This window comes from Triticum urartu, chromosome 7 (genome assembly GCF_003073215.2).
Source record: "Triticum urartu cultivar G1812 chromosome 7, Tu2.1, whole genome shotgun sequence".
Taxonomy (NCBI): Eukaryota; Viridiplantae; Streptophyta; class Magnoliopsida; order Poales; family Poaceae; genus Triticum; species Triticum urartu.
In genome coordinates, this window is record NC_053028.1 from 603077028 (window position 1) to 603095841 (window position 18814).

Consider the following 18814-nt stretch of genomic DNA (forward strand, 5'->3'; position numbering starts at 1 on the left):
AACTAAATTGTGAATTGATTACCAGAAATATCAAGGGGTTTTCTGCAAAATAGCATGACGGAGCAAGAATATTATACCTCCTTTTGTTAGTAGTACGTATAGATGGTAACAAAGATATGTGTATCTTTAAGTTCAATCTTGCATATTTCTTCAACTTTACTCGATGTCTGGATTGGATGCTGAGTATTTTCAATACAACACAATTTGCATAAACCACAATTTTGAAAGTTATAGACACGAATTGTCACCGTTTACAAAATACCATCGTATTTTGCAGCATTAGGAAGTCGATTGGCCGGCATTAATTTACCTAAGGATACACGTTGCAAATTGTTTGTTTTCCGTTTTCTTATAAGGTCGGGAACATAAGGGTGTGTTAATACTCTACTAAAATAATACCATAGAAATTTAGCGTAACTCGGATGGTTAGGTTTCTTGTGGTCAAACCAGCCCATCAGAGTTCAAGTCCTAGACTAGACTTGGCACCCATTGGCTATGAGGTGCCTATGGTTACTTCGTCAATCTCCGGATATGTTTCGATTCAGTATCTCGGAGGTGCTCATAAGGGTAGGGTGTGCGTGCGTGCATTCATATGATGAGTGTATGTGTGTGTATGCGGGGCTTCTGCGATTGGACTGTGTTAAAAAGGAGACTGGGTTTTCGTTTCTGCCAAAACGTCTCAGAATATTTCAAACTACATTTTTCTAGGTAACTATGGCATTCTGAAAAAACTTTTTTTAGGGGATTTCTAAAAAAAAATACCATTTGGAAGGGTCCTCCCTGGAAACTAAAAAGATAGTGCAACTTCTTCCATATGAAAACTGAGAAAGACAGGCCTAACCAGGCGTGGCCCAAACGGAAACCAAAACGAGGCGGTTGATGCAACCACGGGGGAGGCCTGCTTGCGTTTACATCAGGCGCGGAGGCGGTTAATCAACCCGGCCTCCGAACCGCACCTCCCCTTCCCCCACAAGCGGCCGTCTCTCTCGGCTTTCCGGCACGGCCCCGAACCGCAGTTCATCACGCCTCTCCCTCCCCATCCCTCCGCCCAATCCGTCTTGGACTCCTGGGTGAACTCGGCACTGCCGGTGGGCTCCCCCGGAATCCCAGTGCCCCCTCCGTCATCATCCATCCGCCCCGCCCCCCCCCACCCGGCCCCGATCAGCACGCGTCGCTCTCCCCGTCCTGCGCTCGCACCGTTTTCCAGCACCACGCTCCGCGCCGCTCGGCGTTATATACTCGCCCCCCTCCCCTCACCTGCCACTGCATCGCCATCATCCTCCTCGTCTCCTTCTTCCCCCGCTCCGCGCTCCCGGCCGTCGCGAGGTAGGTGGGCCGGCACGGTTAATGGCGGGCGCGCGGAGTCCAGTCCAGGGATATTAAATCTCTAGAGGCGCCTCCGAACCTACCACCGTACATCATACACCACCACCAACACCGCACGCCAAGATTGCTCTGCTCCGCTCCGCCCCCGCTAACTCTTCTTGGCTTCTTGCCGCCGTGTCGCGCGCAGGCAGAGGGAGGGAGGCACGGGCAGGTGAGAGAGTCTCGCAAAGAAGCGGGAGCGAGCAAGTGTACGGAGAGGGAGCGATGGGGGACTCGGCGGCGCCGGCGGCGGCGGCAGGCAGGCTGGAGAAGAGCTACTTCGACGTGCTGGGCATCTGCTGCCCGTCGGAGGTGCCGCTGGTGGAGAAGCTGCTGGAGCCGCTCGCCGGCGTGCACAAGGTCACCGTCGTCGTGCCCTCCCGGACCGTCATCGTCCTCCACGACGCCGCCGCCATCTCCACCGCCCAGATCGGTAAGCACCAACATGCAACCCCCCCCCCCCCCCCCCCCCCCCCCCCCCCCCCCCCCCCCCCCCCCCCCCCCCCCCCCCCCCCCCCCCCCCCCCCCCCCCCCCTCCCGCTTTTCCCCGAGATCCCTCCGCCGTCCCGCCCGGCCGGCCCCCGTGACCCGGTCATCATCCAACTGTCTTCTTCCTCGCATGTCAGACGCATAGCTCCTCGTTTATCTCGCCGTTACTCCTTGGTTTCCGGTGAAAGCCGCCGGCGTTCGCTGTTCATCAGTAACTTTTCTCCCGTAATCCGCGGTTTTTAATTGGATTTTGACTCGACGGGGCGGCCGGGGTCGCCGGACCCCGGACCGCAGCAGAGCAGACCGGGGTCGCCGTTCAACTGGATTAAAAACTGAAAAACTGGGGTAACGTGCTGCCTGCCGCCTCATAAATTCCGATGACGACGGCCCTGGACTGGACGGTTCTGGATTTTAAAACTGGCCGACCGCCGACGTGAGCCAACTTCACCGTCGCCGGGGTTCCGGGGTACGGGTTCTGGGCTTTAATAAAAAAAAGAAATCATTCTCGAACTTTGTTTACTTGCAGTTGCCGCGACGGAGGAATACATCGAACCACGTGAAGGATCACGCAAAGTCCCTATTCTTCTCTCTGAATTTCTTATGCGCTTTCCGTTCTTGTCCCGTCCTTGGTTATTTTACTGTTTTTAGTACAGGTTTTTTTGCCAAATCTGCTCGTTCCCAGATTTTCCCTGATTATTATTCTGACAGTATGGGATTATGGATTTCACAGTTGTTTACGTAACCATTATTTATTCAGTATAATCTCTGAAACTGCAAGTTCTGAACTGTATCATTTTTTTTGGTGCAGTGAGGAAGCTGAACGGGGCGAGGCTGGAGGCGTCGGTGAGGGCGTACGGCGGCGCCGGGCAGAGCAAGGTGTCCAACAAATGGCCCAGCCCCTACGTGCTCGTTTGCGGGGTCCTTCTGGTGGTCTCGCTCTTCGAGCACTTCTGGCGGCCGCTCAAGTGGTTCGCCGTGGCGGGGGCGGCCGCGGGCCTGCCGCCGATCGTGCTCAGGAGCGTCGCCGCGCTTCGGCGGCGCACCATGGACGTCAACATACTCATGCTCATCGCAGGTACGGCCAACACTCGCCACCTTCGAACCGTTCCGATGTTGATGTTCATTGTGAGCTGCACTGAAGTTTCCACACGCACGCACGCACGCAGCATGTGTTTCATGTGACTTAGGCTCTGCCATTTTCCTGACTAGATTCATAGTGTGCGATCAATATCAATATTAAGCAGCCATGGTGTATATATCCTGAAATTCATGAATCTTTGGGTCACCCCACTAGCCTGGCTACTTGCAGAGGAAGCCAAGAGAAATAAAAGCTCATCCATTTCCTGAAAATAAGTAAACAAATAAATTGCCTAGCCAGGTGCAGAGCATAAGGTGCCCTGCTTGGCTGTGCCGAATCTAGTTAGGCAGATGAATCCTGCTAATTCTGGCAAGTTTTTTGCTTTTACTACATCTGAGTTAAAAAAAAATGCTCTGAACTAGTTACTACATGAAAAAATCCTAGAAAATTCGTGTCGTTATCTTATCTTCGTATACGACGCTGACACAACGATCACTAGCACTTTGGATCGGGGGAAAACACGTTCAACCAAAGACCCGAATCACTGGAACAATTGATGGTGTTGTTGTTAGCAGTGGTGCCAATATGCCGAAAATAAGAGTCGCCCAGGAAACTGGGGTCAAGACAGGTTCCTTCCTTGCACCAGTGCCAGCACGCATGGTGGGTGCTTAACTGGCTAGTGGGAGGGCAGAACCAAAACAGTCTCTGGAAAGATACTCGGAGCTTGCGATGTCTCACTTGCCGAAACTTCCCCGAAACCCGTCCAGAACCCCCTGGGAGTTCTGGATCGGGTCTGTCTATGGCACATCTAGATTGGTGGTGGTGTTCCTGTAGCCAAAGCGATAGGTTGTTGTGATGCTACTGTCTATGCTAAATGGACAGAAATCCGCTTCCTTTCCTCCCCATGTGGCGATGTCGCATCTCAGATAGGGTATCGGATTCCACTTTGAGTGAGCAACGCTTTGCTCGAATCGAGTCGTTCTCTCTAGAGGTCTGGCTGTCAAGATACCTCAGTTTCATGAAAGAAACTTGAACAGAGTTCTTCTTTTACCCGGTACTATGCTAGAAAACAAATTGTCTGTTCAGACCAGCAGATAAAAATGTGTCAGTGTCTCGAATCTTTTGATGGAGGCTCGATTATGAGAGGAGGGATCCAATTTTCTATTTGCAGTAGCAATTTTGTGTGTATATAATCACCACTTTCTGTAAACTCAGGATGTGATCTGTAGCCTGCACACGCACACAAGCATATGTTTCATGTCACTGGGCTTGCCTTTTTCCTGTCTAGAACTCTAGATTCATGCAGTTATGGTGTACAGTATCCTTAAATTCATGAATCTTTGCCCCCCCCCCCACCACCACCACATAGCCTAGTTGCAGATAAAACTCATCAATTTTCTAAAAAAAAAATTTCCTACGAATGTGATGTGTTTAACTCGTGTGGAATCTGCTAGTTTGACAGAGGAATCCTTACCAATTCTGGTAAGATTTTGTTTATACATCTGAATAAAAAAATGCTTTGAACTAGTTACCACATCAAAAATTCAAAAGAGAGGAAGACATGAGTAATTTTATAAGTCCACCTCCACGCCAATCAGGGCCTTGTTCTAAAACAAATCTTCTGTCGCCATCTTCTGTTGCTTCGTATACGCTCAACACCCGCTAGCACTCTTTGGAAATACCTTTTTTATAAACGGGGGCAAAAGCTTTACCTCGTCGATTAATTAAGCAGAAGAGACTTGCCTAGTTAATTAACGAAAAACCACAGACTGAATCATTGGAAGTACTGATGATGTTGCTAGGTGTTAAACATCGCTGAGAAAAAAGCCAAAAGTCACCCAGGAAACTGGGGTCAAGGCAGGTTGCTTCCTTGCACCAGTATGAATGGTGGGTGCTTAGCTAGTGGGAAAACAGGCTTCTGGAAAGATACTACCAAAAGCTTATGTCTCACTTGCTAAAACTTCCCCCTTGGTATTTGTTCTTCCTGTAGGGACCCCCCACTTTGAACTGCACCAAAGCGATAGGTTGCTGTGATGCTAAGGTTTATGCCAAATGGACAGAAATCTGCTTCCTTTCCTCTCCATGTGGCGATGTCGCATCTCAGATAGGGTATCGGATTCCACTTAGAACAAGCAACGCTTTGCTCGAATCGGTCTTTCTAGCGTTGTGGTTTTTGTGCTGTCAAGATTGCTCAGATTCTTGAAAGGATCAGCATAGGAACTTTGGTCAGAATTTATATTCGTTTATGTATTCTATAATACTATGCTAGAAAACAAAATTTCTGTTCAGATAGCAGATAAAAATGTGTCAGCATCTCGGATCTTTTGATGGAGACTCAATTATGAGAGTAGGTGTCAGAGTTTCTATTTGCAGTGGTAATATAAAAGGAAAGTTGTATCTATGGGAACTAGTCTGTGTGTATATATAATCACCACTTTCTGTAAAAAAACTATAGACATGTTGGCTTAATCTACTCGTCTTGGAGGAACGGTATCTTGTCATCGTCACATATTTACACCCATTCCTTTTTGGTGCTCTGCCGTCCCATAAATTGTGGCAATTTTGGTAGGAAATGGATGGTGGCAATTGAATAGCCAATGGCTCACTTGTTTTACTTGCTTTGTTTGCAGTTGCTGGGGCCATAGCTCTCAAGGACTATTCTGAGGCCGGGTTCATCGTCTTCCTCTTCACCATAGCCGAATGGCTCGAGACCAGGGCCTGCGGCAAGGTATGTTGTCCACAAATTCCTTTCACCTAAGAGATCAGAGCTGTGAGGTCCTCTCATGACCCCACTTACCGGGAAAGGGAGCTTTTTTTCCGATGTGGCATGGTTAGGAGCACATATTCGTACTGATGCGGCATGGCAGGGTATGCTGATATTGATGTGCACTAGACCCACTGATGGACTTGTGAACATATTTTGGTCTGCCATTCTACGCGTAGTAGGTTGGAGTAGAGCCAGGCCCGTTTCGCTGATTGTATTGCCTTTTTAGCATACCTCAGCTGTCACTTATCAGCCAAGGGACTAATGAACTTTATATCTAGTGGACTCAGACATGCATATACACTCATATCTAGGTGTAAGACATGATTAGGGAAAGCCACGCCAATAATTTTGGAAAGATGAGGAGCTGAAGGCAACTACTAAAAGTAATGTCTTCTAAAAAAGAAGCAGTAATCATTAAATATGTCTACATGGGCAATAATTTTTCTTTTTGTGCTACTTTGTCCCTGAAAAATCTGATTACATACTCTTTGACATGCAGGCCACTGCTGGCATGTCGTCACTGATGAGCATGGCACCACAAAATGCTATTCTGGCAGAGACTGGACAAGTGGTTGCTACCCAGGATGCGAAGATCAATACAGTAATAGCTGTGAAGGCAGGGGAAGTCGTGCCAATCGATGGTGTTGTTGTTGATGGACGGAGTGAGGTCAATGAGAGCACCCTCACCGGGGAGTCCTTCCCTGTGTCCAAGCAGGCAGACTCCCAGGTCTGGGCTGGCACACTCAACATAGATGGTAATACATACTACACTGTCACTGGAATCGACATTGCTGGGATGCCTAAAATTCACCTCTGGTCGCTGATCATGCACTGATTCTACATTGGTGATCTGTCAGGTTACATTGCTATGAGGACAACTGCTATGGCCGACAACTCTGCGGTGGCCAAAATGGCAAGGCTGGTCGAAGAAGCCCAAAACAGTCGATCCAGTACGCAGAGGCTGATCGACACTTGCGCCAAGTACTACACACCCAGTAAGCCAGATAGAAGAGACTATGCCTGTAGCGAAAATTCAGTCATTGACAGTTGTAGGATCGGATGGTTTTACTTACTGTGATCTTTGGTTGCACCTCGCAGCTGTTATTTTCATGTCTGCAGCAGTGGCAGTGATCCCTGTGTGTGTCAGAGCACGCAACCTAAGACACTGGTTTGAACTGGCCCTAGTTCTCCTGGTGAGTGCTTGTCCATGTGCTCTGGTGCTGTCGACACCTGTGGCAACCTTCTGCGCGCTACTAAGGGCCGCGAGGACCGGACTCCTCATCAAAGGAGGGGATGTCCTTGAGTCCTTGGCCAGTATCAAAGTTGCTGCCTTCGACAAGACTGGTACAATCACTAGAGGCGAGTTCTCTGTCGAGGAGTTTCAGACAGTTGGTGAGCGTGTTTCGAAGCAACAACTTATTTACTGGTGAGTGTGGCGTCCATATCAGAATGCTCAAAATTCTTCAACGACATTATGTGCTTCGATCTTCTTACAGTATTTTAATTCCATGACTGTTGCAGGGTTTCAAGCATCGAGAGCAGGTCGAGCCACCCAATGGCATCTGCTCTTGTTGGTTATGCTCCATCAAACTCTGTAGAGCCAAAATCAGAAAATGTTGCTGAGTTTCAAATCTATCCTGGCGAGGGGATTTACGGTGAAATTGATGGAGAGGGCGTATATGTTGGGAACAAAAGGATCTTGGCAAGGGCATCGTGTCAAACAGGTTGGTGAAATGTGAACTCAGCATTTACATATTCAATGTTGACAACATTCTTTTGCTATTTACAATTGGACTTACTGTTTAATAAGAGACAAACCTACCCATGCATGAAGTTACTGAAATGAGCATTGCTCAGTAGCATTAAGTTAGTCATTTTTATAGTATATTTTTCTTCATTCTTCTATTTTGTTTAATCGAAACACAATTTTCTGTTGAAATCTTGAGCTGTTAATTGATCATGTGCAACTTTTTTTGTTCTATAGTTCCAGACATAGTAGAACACATGAAAAGAGTTACCATCGGATACGTGGCCTGCAACAAGGAATTGATTGGGGTATTCAGCCTATCGGATTCATGCCGAACTGGGTCAACCGAGGCCATCAAGGAGTTGAGATCATTGGGCATAAAGTCAGTGATGCTTACTGGCGATAGTACTGCCGCTGCCACACATGCGCAAAACCAGGTAATGATTTCTTCTTTTTCTTCTGGAGAATAGGTGGATCTTATTGTTTTGTATTTTCCTTTCTCTAGTGGATACAAATGCAACACCTTCTGATTTTGCTGTTTCTTTTCTTTTTGTGGCAGCTGGGGAACATACTAGCCGAGGTTCATGCTGAACTTCTGCCAGAAGATAAAGTGAGAATTGTTGATGAACTGAAGGCAAGAGATGGCCCTACACTGATGATTGGCGACGGCATGAATGATGCCCCAGCACTGGCTAAGGCTGATGTTGGAGTCTCCATGGGTGTGTCCGGTTCAGCCGTCGCAATGGAGACGAGTCACATTACTCTGATGTCGAATGACATCCGCAGGATCCCAAAGGCTATCAAGCTGGTCAGGAGGACACACCGGACCATCGTCGTGAACATTGTCTTCTCGGTGACTACGAAGCTTGCAATTGTTGCACTTGCGTTTGCCGGGCATCCGCTTATTTGGGCAGCAGTCCTTGCTGATGTTGGCACATGCTTGTTGGTGATCATGTACAGCATGCTGCTACTGAGGGAGAAAGGCAGTGGAAAGGTGGCGAAGAAATGCTGTGCTTCTTCTCACTCAAAAAAGCATGAGCATAGTACTTCCCACCACCACTTGCTCCAATGGTCATCAGCATGAGCATGTATCTGCAGGCAAGCATTCTTGCCATGATCATCACCATGAGCATGATCACCACAAAGAGCCTAGCAACCTGCATTCCACAGACAAGCATGGCTGCCATGATCATCACCATGAGCATGATCACCATAAAGAGCCGAGCAACCTGCATTCCACAGACAAGCATGGCTGCCATGATCATGGCCATGGCCATAGCCACTGCAAAGAGCCGAGCAGCCAAGATGGTGACAAGCAAGCATGTTTCCCATGGGCATGGCCATACCCACCATCTGCAACCCTCACCCCACTGCGAACAAGCATGATTGCCATGACCATGAACATAGCCACCACCAAGAACCCAACAGTTCACATTCTGCCGATGAGCATGATTGCCATGATCACAAGCACTGTGAAGAACCAATCAGCTTGCTTTGTGCCACTGAGCATGCTTGCCACGACCATGAGCAGAACCATGAGCATCATTGCTGTGATGAAGAGCAAACAGTGCATGTCGCAGATACGCATTCCTGCCACGACCATAAGCATGACGGCAGTGCGGCTGATCCAGTTCCAGAGCTGTCGATATCTATCGAGAGCGCATTGCCTGATCACCATGAGCAGGAAATCCAGTGCATCAAAGAACACAAAGAGGAAGCGTGTGGACATCACCTGAAGGTCAAGGATCACGTCCCGGCTCCGACGGATTGCAGCAGGGGAAACTGTCCAGTACGGTGAGCAGCAAGGGATGTGAAAGCAAAGGCAAAGAAGTTTGTCCAAGCTGGCCGGTTGGTCGTACCGGAATAATCCGCAGGTGTTGCAGGACTAGGGCGCGCAGCTGCTGCAGCCACAGCATGTTGAAACTACCAGAGATTATAGTAGAGTAGAATGGAAAGTATAGATGTTATGTTGGTAAGATGACCGAAGCGAGTAACTATCTAGAAAGAAACAGCGACTGCTGAAGCCGCCTGGTCGGCATATATAGCTAGATTCCCATGGCTGATGATAGATATTTGATCTGGTTTTGCTTTGCTTAGCTGCTGAAGAAATGGTGTAGAAGTCTTGATTTTCATGAAGCAGGTGTCATTCTGAAATGATATGCTGCTCTGGTTTTCTCCTTGTTGATTTTGCACCTTCTCGAAGAATTTGAGAAGGTGCAAAGAGAGAGGTTTGTTCATAGTATCAGTGTGCTTCAGCAATAATTGGAAGAAGCTGGTGTAGAGATCAGTTTATAACTTCTTATCAGGTTTCCTTATCAGAGTACCGAGTTGTAATCATACTTGACTTTTGTTGAGGGAAAACTTCAACTAAGTTGGCTTATTATGAAACGTTTCGGAATGTCGCATAGAACCATTGTTGGTCAAGCTATGAAATGGTGTATCCCTTTAATGCAGTGTCAGTGTTTTGCATTACAGTAAGGCAGTAATCTTTTAAGGATGTATACTGCAGTTGTGCAGTTGTGGCAAGAACTTATGGAAACATGTAAACATAAGTTCAAATCCCTTCTTAAATTTATGGATGTAGATTTTGCTGCTAGGAAAGTTTCTTTGAAAAATGGTGACATGATGAGGTTGTGGCTATACCTCTGAAAAATTCATGTGCACTTTGACATTTGTCAAAAACAAAAATGTACCATTAGAGGTTGCATGAATTGCAGCCCAAACATCCCTTTCAGGCGTCACCTAAAGCTGAACTTGTCTAAAAAAAAGCCCTTGGAGCTGAACTGCTGGAACAGTGGAATGGCACTGTTTATTTGACATTCAGGAATTTTCCTGATGACTATTGGAACAATGGAATGGCATTGCTGATCATCTGGCTTCCATGAATTTTCCTGATGACCAGTGGAATAATGGTATTTTCCTGGTGACTACTGGAATAATGGTATGGCATTGATTGCTGATCATTTGACTTCCAGGAATTTTCCTGATGACTATTGGAATAATTGAATGTCATTGATTTTTTATCATTCTACTTCCAGGAATTTTCCTGATGAACCTGACACTGTTCACTAGTACTGTCTAAGTCCAAGTATCAGTAGCATTTTTTCTTGTTCTTTTTCTCCTTCTATGTACACATGTTGCAGGATCTCATTATAGATGGATCTGGCGTGCGAAAATGCCTCTCAAGACCCGATGCTTACTAGAGAGAATATGCATAAGCCGAATTGGACTGGCAATACTCTATGATCCTTGAACAAACTGAAACTGCTAGACATCTCTTTTTTTACCTGCCTCGTTGTTAGGGGGTTTGGGGTTGAGAGGGCACCATCTGAACCCATGGGCATATGCACCCACTTTTCATAAAATGCATTTTAAGCGCGTTTTAAAATGTCAAAAAATCAAAAGAAAATATCACGCATACATGTTCACAAATGTGTGTACGCGGCACAAAGTTTTATGAAAAATGTCTTTGTTTTGCCTCCGCAAAAAAGACAAATTTCAGTGCTTCTAAATAGTGTTTCACGACATAATTTTTTGTCTTTTTGCACAGGCCACAAAAAAAGTTATTTTTCTGTGAAACTTTATGCACGCACATAGAACATGGAGACGTACCCGTGCAATTTTTTTCCAGATTCTTTTAGAATTTAGAAATGTGTTTTTCAAAGTGGGTTCATATGTACCCGGGTTCATCCATGCACTTCTCATCTGGGGTTCTGTTGAAGCTGTTCTGATCTTCTGGATACCAGCTGCTGCCCTTCCCCTCTTTGGCAAGCCTTTTCTTGGTTTTATGTTTTTCTTCGTGGTGGGGATATGTTGTTCATGGTGGATAATGCTGCTATCTGCAAGGCTCTGTCAAATGTGACAAATAGGGTCGCCTTTGATCACCATGTTGTTTGACTCCCTGCTACAAATCGCTTCAACACTGACGGCTCGAGGAGACCTGTCAGTGGTAGCGTTCACCACTGACGGGCCGGCCATGATCAGTTAGTGACAAGTCTGGGAGGGCTATTCTAGTAAGTAAACACTGACGAGCCACTAGCCGACCAGCCAGTGACGAGTCGTTTGTCCACTCCCTGGTGACCCATCATCACTAACCGGTCGCTTCGGCTTCCCGTCAGTGGTGATATGTCAGCACTGACCAGCCATTTACATGAGATACAGAATATCATATTATAGGTAGAGATACAGCTACATGGAATAGTAATTACAGGAAAATTGCATCTATACAGTACTTATCATGGCAAGCTAGGAGGGGAAAGGGATGGCTTGGTCACTTTGAGCTCCCCGCAACCGCTGATATACACGGTTTTCTGTGGGCGATCCCACATGGCTCTAGCAGATTGAGCTCTTTCATCGCCAATCAGCTGTGCAAAATCATTGAAGAATTGGATCCTTTCACCTGGTTTGTAGGTAGGGATGGTTGCAATGCTGGTGATAACGTCCATTCCTACATGATCAATGGAACAAACATCAGAACAAAGGGTAAATAAACTTGGTTGCTTCCATCTTTTTATTAGTAAATAACGAGAAGGACCCGGCAGTTCATAAAAGAGCACGAGGGTGCTCTACAATATGCTGGGGCATTTCAGAAGTTCTGCAAAATTGCAAAGAATGCATGTCCAGTAAAGGAAAAGATTGATAATTGCACATGATAGGTAACATACACCAACCAACTTAATTGTCAGTTATTTTTAAGAAAACAAATATGTGCCTTCGCGGTGAATATGGCATGTAAGCATACAATACACTAGCAAATAAGAGACATGGACCGTCTCCGGAACAGTCTCTTCAGCACTTCAGAAGTTATAATTAACTACAGAAATAAAAAGATCTGAGAAAATGTAACATATGTGCATTAGAGAAAATGTGCATTAGAGAAAATGTAACATATGTGCATTAGAGAAAATGTAACATATGTACACTATTCGTCAGGTACGTGTAACATATGTGCATTAGAGAAAATGTAACCTCTAAATTTTGATAAGAAGTTGAACGGTGAAGAAAAGATTCAAGCAAGCAGACAACATTGCACTTGCGTAACTGCGGCGGACATGGGAGTTGGCGGGCATGAGGTTTGAAGATGGGAGGCAGTAAGTTTAAGAATACTATTGAACTAGATATGTCTTCAAAATTGTTTGAATAAAAAGAGATGTCTTCATTTAGCCAACAAAAACCAAATTGTTTTTGGGTGATGTAATCCGTTATGTTATTTTTTTTCCGAGAAAATGCAAAAGCTTTGCGTCTCGATGTATTGATAGAAAGAAGAGTTTGTACAAGTCCAAAGATGAGAGACACCCAAAACTACAACACGATACCGCTAAACGTTAGGCACCGCCCTGCTGGTACCAACGCTGCAAGACCCCTCGCGCCCGCCCTTGCCTAGCTTCCGACTTGATAGTGTCAAGGAGACCAGCTAAACTGAGCCTAGCGTTGTCGAAGATGATCGCGTTACGATGCTTCCAGATAGACTGGATTAGAAGGATCCGTTATCTGAAAATTTGAATACCATGCTACCAACATGACGACGGAGGACGTGCCCTCTCTAACAGCAGTCTGGACGGAATGGCATGTTAGTTGCCCCAGTCCACAAAATAGTGCCTGCAGCGAGGGACACCTCATGCCACATCGTGAGCCAGAAGGGGCAACTCGTGAGGTGACCCATCGTCTCGTCCGACTGGTCACAGAGCACGCCAGCTAGGTGCATGCTGCAGGCCACGTCTCTACAGTCTCTCAGCGGTCGTGACAGCCGAGCCACACGAATTAGCGCGGGGGGAGGGAAGACTTCCAGTTCAACTTTCAAGAGCTCGAACCGACCGACACATGAAAGAGGGCGTCATACCAGGTCCTGGATGTGTACTGACTGCTCGGTGTCCACCACCATTGGAGGACATCTGGTGAGGTGGAAAGCACCACCCCGTGGACTATTCACCTAACCTGGATATACTGCCAGAGGGATGGCTGACATCCAATGACGGTCGGTCAAGGCCTCCCTAACTGTGCCCTTTTTTTCCTAGTGCGCCCTGAGACCAGGAGAAAGAGCTCAGGCGCAAACTCTGAGATAGTGCGCCCATCCAACAAGCAATCCTCCATAATAAGGTAGATGCTCCGTCGCCAACCACTATGTTGGTGGATGCGGCGAACACCTCCCGTTCATCACGGGAGAAGTCCGATATATCTAAGCCTCCTGAGCGGAGTGGCCTGCAACCAAGGGCTGGAGCAGCTCATTCGACAACCTGCTTAGCGCGAGAGGGGTCCCGAGCTATCTGATCAGAAAGGGAGCTAGCTGACACTCCATGACCGATGCTGCCTCCAGGGCCTCCTCGTCCGAACATCCAAATGGGACACCGAGCACTTGCCGAAATTGGTGTGAAGCCCCGATACATGCCCGAAGATCGCAAGTATGCTGCGAACAATGAGCAACTCTGCTCTATCCGGGTGGTAGAAGATGACAGCCCTTCTTCTCAAAGTGAGACACTCACAGCCAAATTCCGGGGTACTAGGAGGCGGAGCAACCCAAGCTCAGCCTTGGCCAACAACTTGTTTAGTGTATCTATCACCAACACAAACACCATATGGGAGAGTGAATCAACCTGTTGCAGGCCCTTGCGATGCCAGACCGGCAGATAACACCGATGGGGCATGCTCAAGCTAGATAACAAAACTAACTATTAAATCACAGGATAAGCTAACATGTATGCAGCAAAGATGAGGATGTTATGGCTTGCTGTTGGGAAGAACTAAGGTAGACATTGATTCATTGATTAATGGCATGGATGCTTTTCTGAATAATCTATGACCTGTACAGATGGGATGTAAACAAAGCTTGTAACAGTATATCACCGGAAGGTTCATGTTTAGAAATCCTACTCTAGCAAGGCTGCATTTTGCTCTTAGTCTTAACAATCCTATCATTAGTCGATCAGTCATTAGTCAAATTCCACATAACATAGCTGGTTCATGAAGTGCATGTTATTGAAAAATTGAAGGGACGATATCAAATTCTTGCAAGACATTCAACACGAGATCTGTGATAACCATCTAATACAAGTAATTCTGACAGAAGTACTCACCTTCTAATACAGTTCCAAAAACAATGTTCTGATCATCAAGCTCTGGACAGGGCCCTGGCCCTGTGGTCACCAGGAATTCAACATTGTGATAATCAGGACTGAGTTTGATGCTATCGTCGTCGTCATTCTGCTCAAGACACAAGGATAGGGTGCCAGGCCTTGCATGTCTTAGTTGATACGCTTTAGGATCAACAGTCTCAACATTTCTCACAAGCTTTGAGGGAGGTTGGACCACGCCCTTATCACGCCGAGAACCTTGTCGGCCAGCAGCAAAGAACTGACCTTGAAGCACCTTGTGGACAAGTGTGCCTCGATATGCAGAAGTAGTGCAGGTAGTTTTGAAGTTGGCAGTAGTGATCGGGAGTAGCCGACCATAGAGACCAAAGACTACACGTCCGAGGGGCTCGGAATCAGGGCATGAAGCAAGTTCAGCTCCTAACGTGCGGTCATTGCTAAAGAAGCTTGGGCAGATGCTAAAGTCCATGAATATGCGGTCGGTGATGGTGGTGTCAATTGTGGAGGAGGATGGAGCGTTTGCATTGTCTATGGCAAAGGAGGAGGACGCAGAGAAGAGAAGAGAGGAGGCAGGGAGTAAGGCGAGAGACCGCCTAGGAATTTTTGGGGAGTGGTTGTATTTATGGGTACTGTCATGGTTTGGTTTTGAGGTAGCAAAACAGGAAGACTGGCTGCTAGGGTGGTGGTGGAGGCTGCTAAGAGAAACATGGTCAGCCATGGAGGAAGTAGCTTTTGTGCTTGATGAAGGCATCGTTTCGTTGTTAAGTGAATGCTTCAATATGGTGCTAATATCATTTCCTGCAATAACAACAGAAGATGAATGAGGCATAAACTTTGCTTAAGTAATATGCTTGCTCTCTTGACAACAAGCATAGCACTGTCAGGTATAACTAAAAGCTCAGGCATTCATAATATAAGAACTCTAGGTTATCTCTCTAATTTTTCACATGGAGCTCACCCAGGATGGAGCATATGACATGGGTGTACAGATCTCTCTCTCTCTATTCTAAAAGTGACTCCTACTGCAGCAACCTAATTAAGCCACGTCACCCCTAGAATTACAGTCAGTAAATTAATTAATATTTCCTATTTACTGCACCCATGCATTGTATGTGGTGCAAACAATGAATGTAAGGACTGTTGCTAAACAATTGGAAGGTTGGTGCCTGAAAGGCTATATTTGAATAGAAACATTCTGTCCTTTGAAAACAACATTTCATTCATATATAAAATTAAAAAGCTTCATGCATATATATAGAAGTAGAAGATGTGTCATGCATATAAAGACCGGCGTGTACTGTGTTTGGCACAGATCTGTGCAGTAAATCATACTCGATGGACAATTTAGGTATGGAGGCACATGTATCAAATGGACTAGTTCAATGTTTAAATGAAATATATACTGAACGGTTCTGGAAGGTTCTCGTCTGCATCTTGTCTTACATAGCATATAATGCTCCCGATATCACACCAACATCAAGATATGTCAACGTTACTCCTGAATAACATCAAAATCAGCCCCGAGAATTTAATTCTCTTTTGGTAACCTGGAGGAGTTGCTTGAGACTGGTACTCAACTGCTCATTGAAAATTATGTTTCGAAGTGTTAGAAGAAAGGTGTGTGCACCATTGGAAAAATACAGTAAAACCTCTTTTCAGAAACAAACCATCTTTGAACTATTACAGACATGCATGCTAAAGAGAAAACATGAGGAAAGAAATTACTAAGACTATTCATAAACATATTTGGTTACTTAATTGTGAATACGCCCACAGCAACGTGTGGGCATGGCCCTAGACCCTAGTGTACAGCTATTATAATAGGCAAGAAACAGCAATCAAGTAGTTACAATACACATGTATGCAGTATGCTGGCAATTGCATCAAAGTTTGTTAAATATATGGATTTCACATTACAGCCTGCTACCCTACTCTCCCTCCAAAAACCCAGTAGGCAATCACCACATTCTTAATAAGTCCATATATCCAACAAGCTGACGGGCAGCAATTCAACAAAAGAACTGCCCATCTGCCTGGGCCATCGGCAACTCCAAACCGCAAAAGTGGCGATTGGCATCTGTGACCTCATACTGCTCAAGCAGGATGAGGGTGCAAGCTGGATGCAGGCGGTCACCACAGCCAGTCGTCAACCAGCAAGTGGGGAGAGCCTTCCCTTGGCTCGTCTCTTTGTTGTCTTGCTTCGATATTATACATTACTACTAACTGTGAATTGTCACATTTCTATTGTACTACTACTCTTGGTCCCTAGACCCATGAATGAGCTGTGTGTTTCTGACAAAGACTCAAAAATATGAAGAGGAAATCTGACAGTTTTACTATAAATTGAACCAGAATCATTGGCCATCTAGCAAGCATTCCCTGGCGTCCATGGCACGCAGCTGACTTAGTGTGATAGTTTCATACTTTCAGTCCAACCAGCAATACGGAAAGCAAGGGATCAGCTCGTTGCCTTTTACAGCACCCAAAGAAATGGAAACAGAACGGCGTAGCCACGGCGCACGGACCTCACCTTCCAGATCACCGCCGGCGGCGGCGGCGGCGGACGGTGAAGGCACACCCCTGCGGCAGCACTTGGCCCTGCGGATGCGGTAGGCGGAGGTAGAGGTCAGGCACGAGGAGGGGACGGGGCGGCGGTGGGAGCTAGGGTCGTGGTCTCGGCGGTGGAGAGCGAGGCCTAGGGACGTGGCGGTGGCGGTGGCGGCCATGGTGGCGGTTGGAGCAGCTGTGGCCTGTGGCCGGCGCTGGCCGGAAAGGATAAGGGTATGCTCGAAATTTTATTCGGGGAAAAAAATTCTATTGAGCGAGCGTCAGTTCGCGAGACGTCTTCCGGCCCGACGCTTTCCCTGGTCGTTCTATCGGTCGAGTTAAATCCGTTAAACCGTCACAATACATGCACCGTTAACAAAAAAAAACCACCATAACACGTTTGTGTAATTTTACACCAAATGCAACGCATGACAATGAAAGGAGACACTGACAGTTTTTTGAACCACTTTTTTTGACGTGGCAACCCGCCCACATGGCGAAAGAGAAGATGGCACGGGGCAAACACCGTTACTTGTTCGGTCGAAGGCGTCCTTTTGGGTTGATCGAAACCAAATCGGCTAAAGCCAGCCCACTCATTCTTCTTGTGGTTGTCCCCTCTCGCTCGCGCTCCTTTGGTGCTGCTCCCACGACTGCCACCGCCGCCAACCATCGGAGCTATGGCGTCTTGAAACGACGGCGAGAGCGATCAAGACTCCATGCAATAGTTGGATTCAAATGTAAGCATCCTCTCCCCTCTATCTCTTAGGGTATGATTAGAGTTAGGGTTCTTGCCTATCTGGGGAACTTTCTCAAATTGAAGCTCAATTGTACCGAATCCAGTTGATTTGATTTGTGGCCCAATTGTTTTTAACTGGATTTATCCAGGCCCCTCTCGCCATTGAAGACTTCGACTTTAAGGCCATTTGTGGAGTATGAGGAGGTTCCCGAGACAACCTGGGTCGAAGCCCAGCCGCGAAAGCAGCCGTAGGCCCGTCAGTGATCCGCGTCAACGCCAACCGTTGGATCAATCCAACGACAGCGGATTTGACCCGTGCTGATTAAAACCAGTTGCGAGCTGGAAACCTTAGCCATTTCCCCCTTCAACCTCGATTCTTCCGGTCTCTTAAGAGGAGAGGCGGCCGTGCGGCGACTCAAGGCTCACCGGCCATGGCGGCGCGGTGGTTGCCCTCACCGGAAGAGCGTGCAGTGGACCAAGTCCAACGCGCTCCTCCGTTGAGAGTATCTGTCGGCGACGCGCACATGGCCTGTTAGGCGGCGACGTTTGAGAGGCATTTCGCCGGTGTCTGCCGACGTAAACTTGCGGTGGCGGCGACGTGCAAGGCGATGGTCGCGTCCATCTGCGCAGCAGCGACGGATGCATCTTTCCGCGCGTCATCCCGAAGGATGGCGACATTCCGACCATGGCATGCACGCACAACGGCGTCTGAGCGGACCCTAAAGGCCAGAGTTATAAGGTGAGCCCCAAATCCTCTTCTTTTCTTAAACTTCATACATTTGGGCACTAATTTGGGGATTTGGTTCTGTAGGGTTTCAAAAGAATTGGGGATAAATGTTTTAGGGTTTGGATTATGGCCAAAATTGGGGGAAAAGGAGGTTTTACTTAATCATATATTCCACTCCGTCTAATTGCTTAATGGGATTTAATCAATGCTAACTACTAACAAATATCTTGATGTGGAAACGTGGCATAGTTAAACTAACAGAACATGTTAATG

At 46.9% G+C, this 18814-nt stretch overlaps 1 protein-coding gene and 1 pseudogene across 2 annotated transcripts; one reads left to right on the forward strand and one right to left on the reverse strand.

Annotated features, from left to right (window-relative positions):
- The first annotated feature begins 1202 nt into the window (after nt 1-1202).
- On the forward strand, nt 1203-9856 carry LOC125518632 (annotated as a pseudogene).
- Nucleotides 9857-11591: 1735 nt separating this feature from the next.
- On the reverse strand, nt 11592-17364 carry LOC125518631 (peptidyl-prolyl cis-trans isomerase CYP28, chloroplastic-like). 2 transcript variants are annotated; one of them, XM_048683459.1, is made up of 4 exons: nt 17062-17291; nt 15975-16108; nt 14517-15329; nt 11592-11893 (listed from the first exon to the last, which is right to left on the reverse strand). In XM_048683459.1, exons 3-4 carry the CDS (start codon nt 15280-15282, stop codon nt 11682-11684), a joined length of 978 nt encoding a protein of 325 aa, XP_048539416.1. In that variant the 5' UTR covers nt 15283-15329; nt 15975-16108; nt 17062-17291; the 3' UTR covers nt 11592-11681. The 2 variants fall into 2 exon arrangements, with proteins under 2 accessions (XP_048539416.1, XP_048539415.1); XM_048683458.1 differs by lacking the exon at nt 15975-16108 and having other exon boundaries at nt 17062-17364.
- Nucleotides 17365-18814: the final 1450 nt, after the last annotated feature.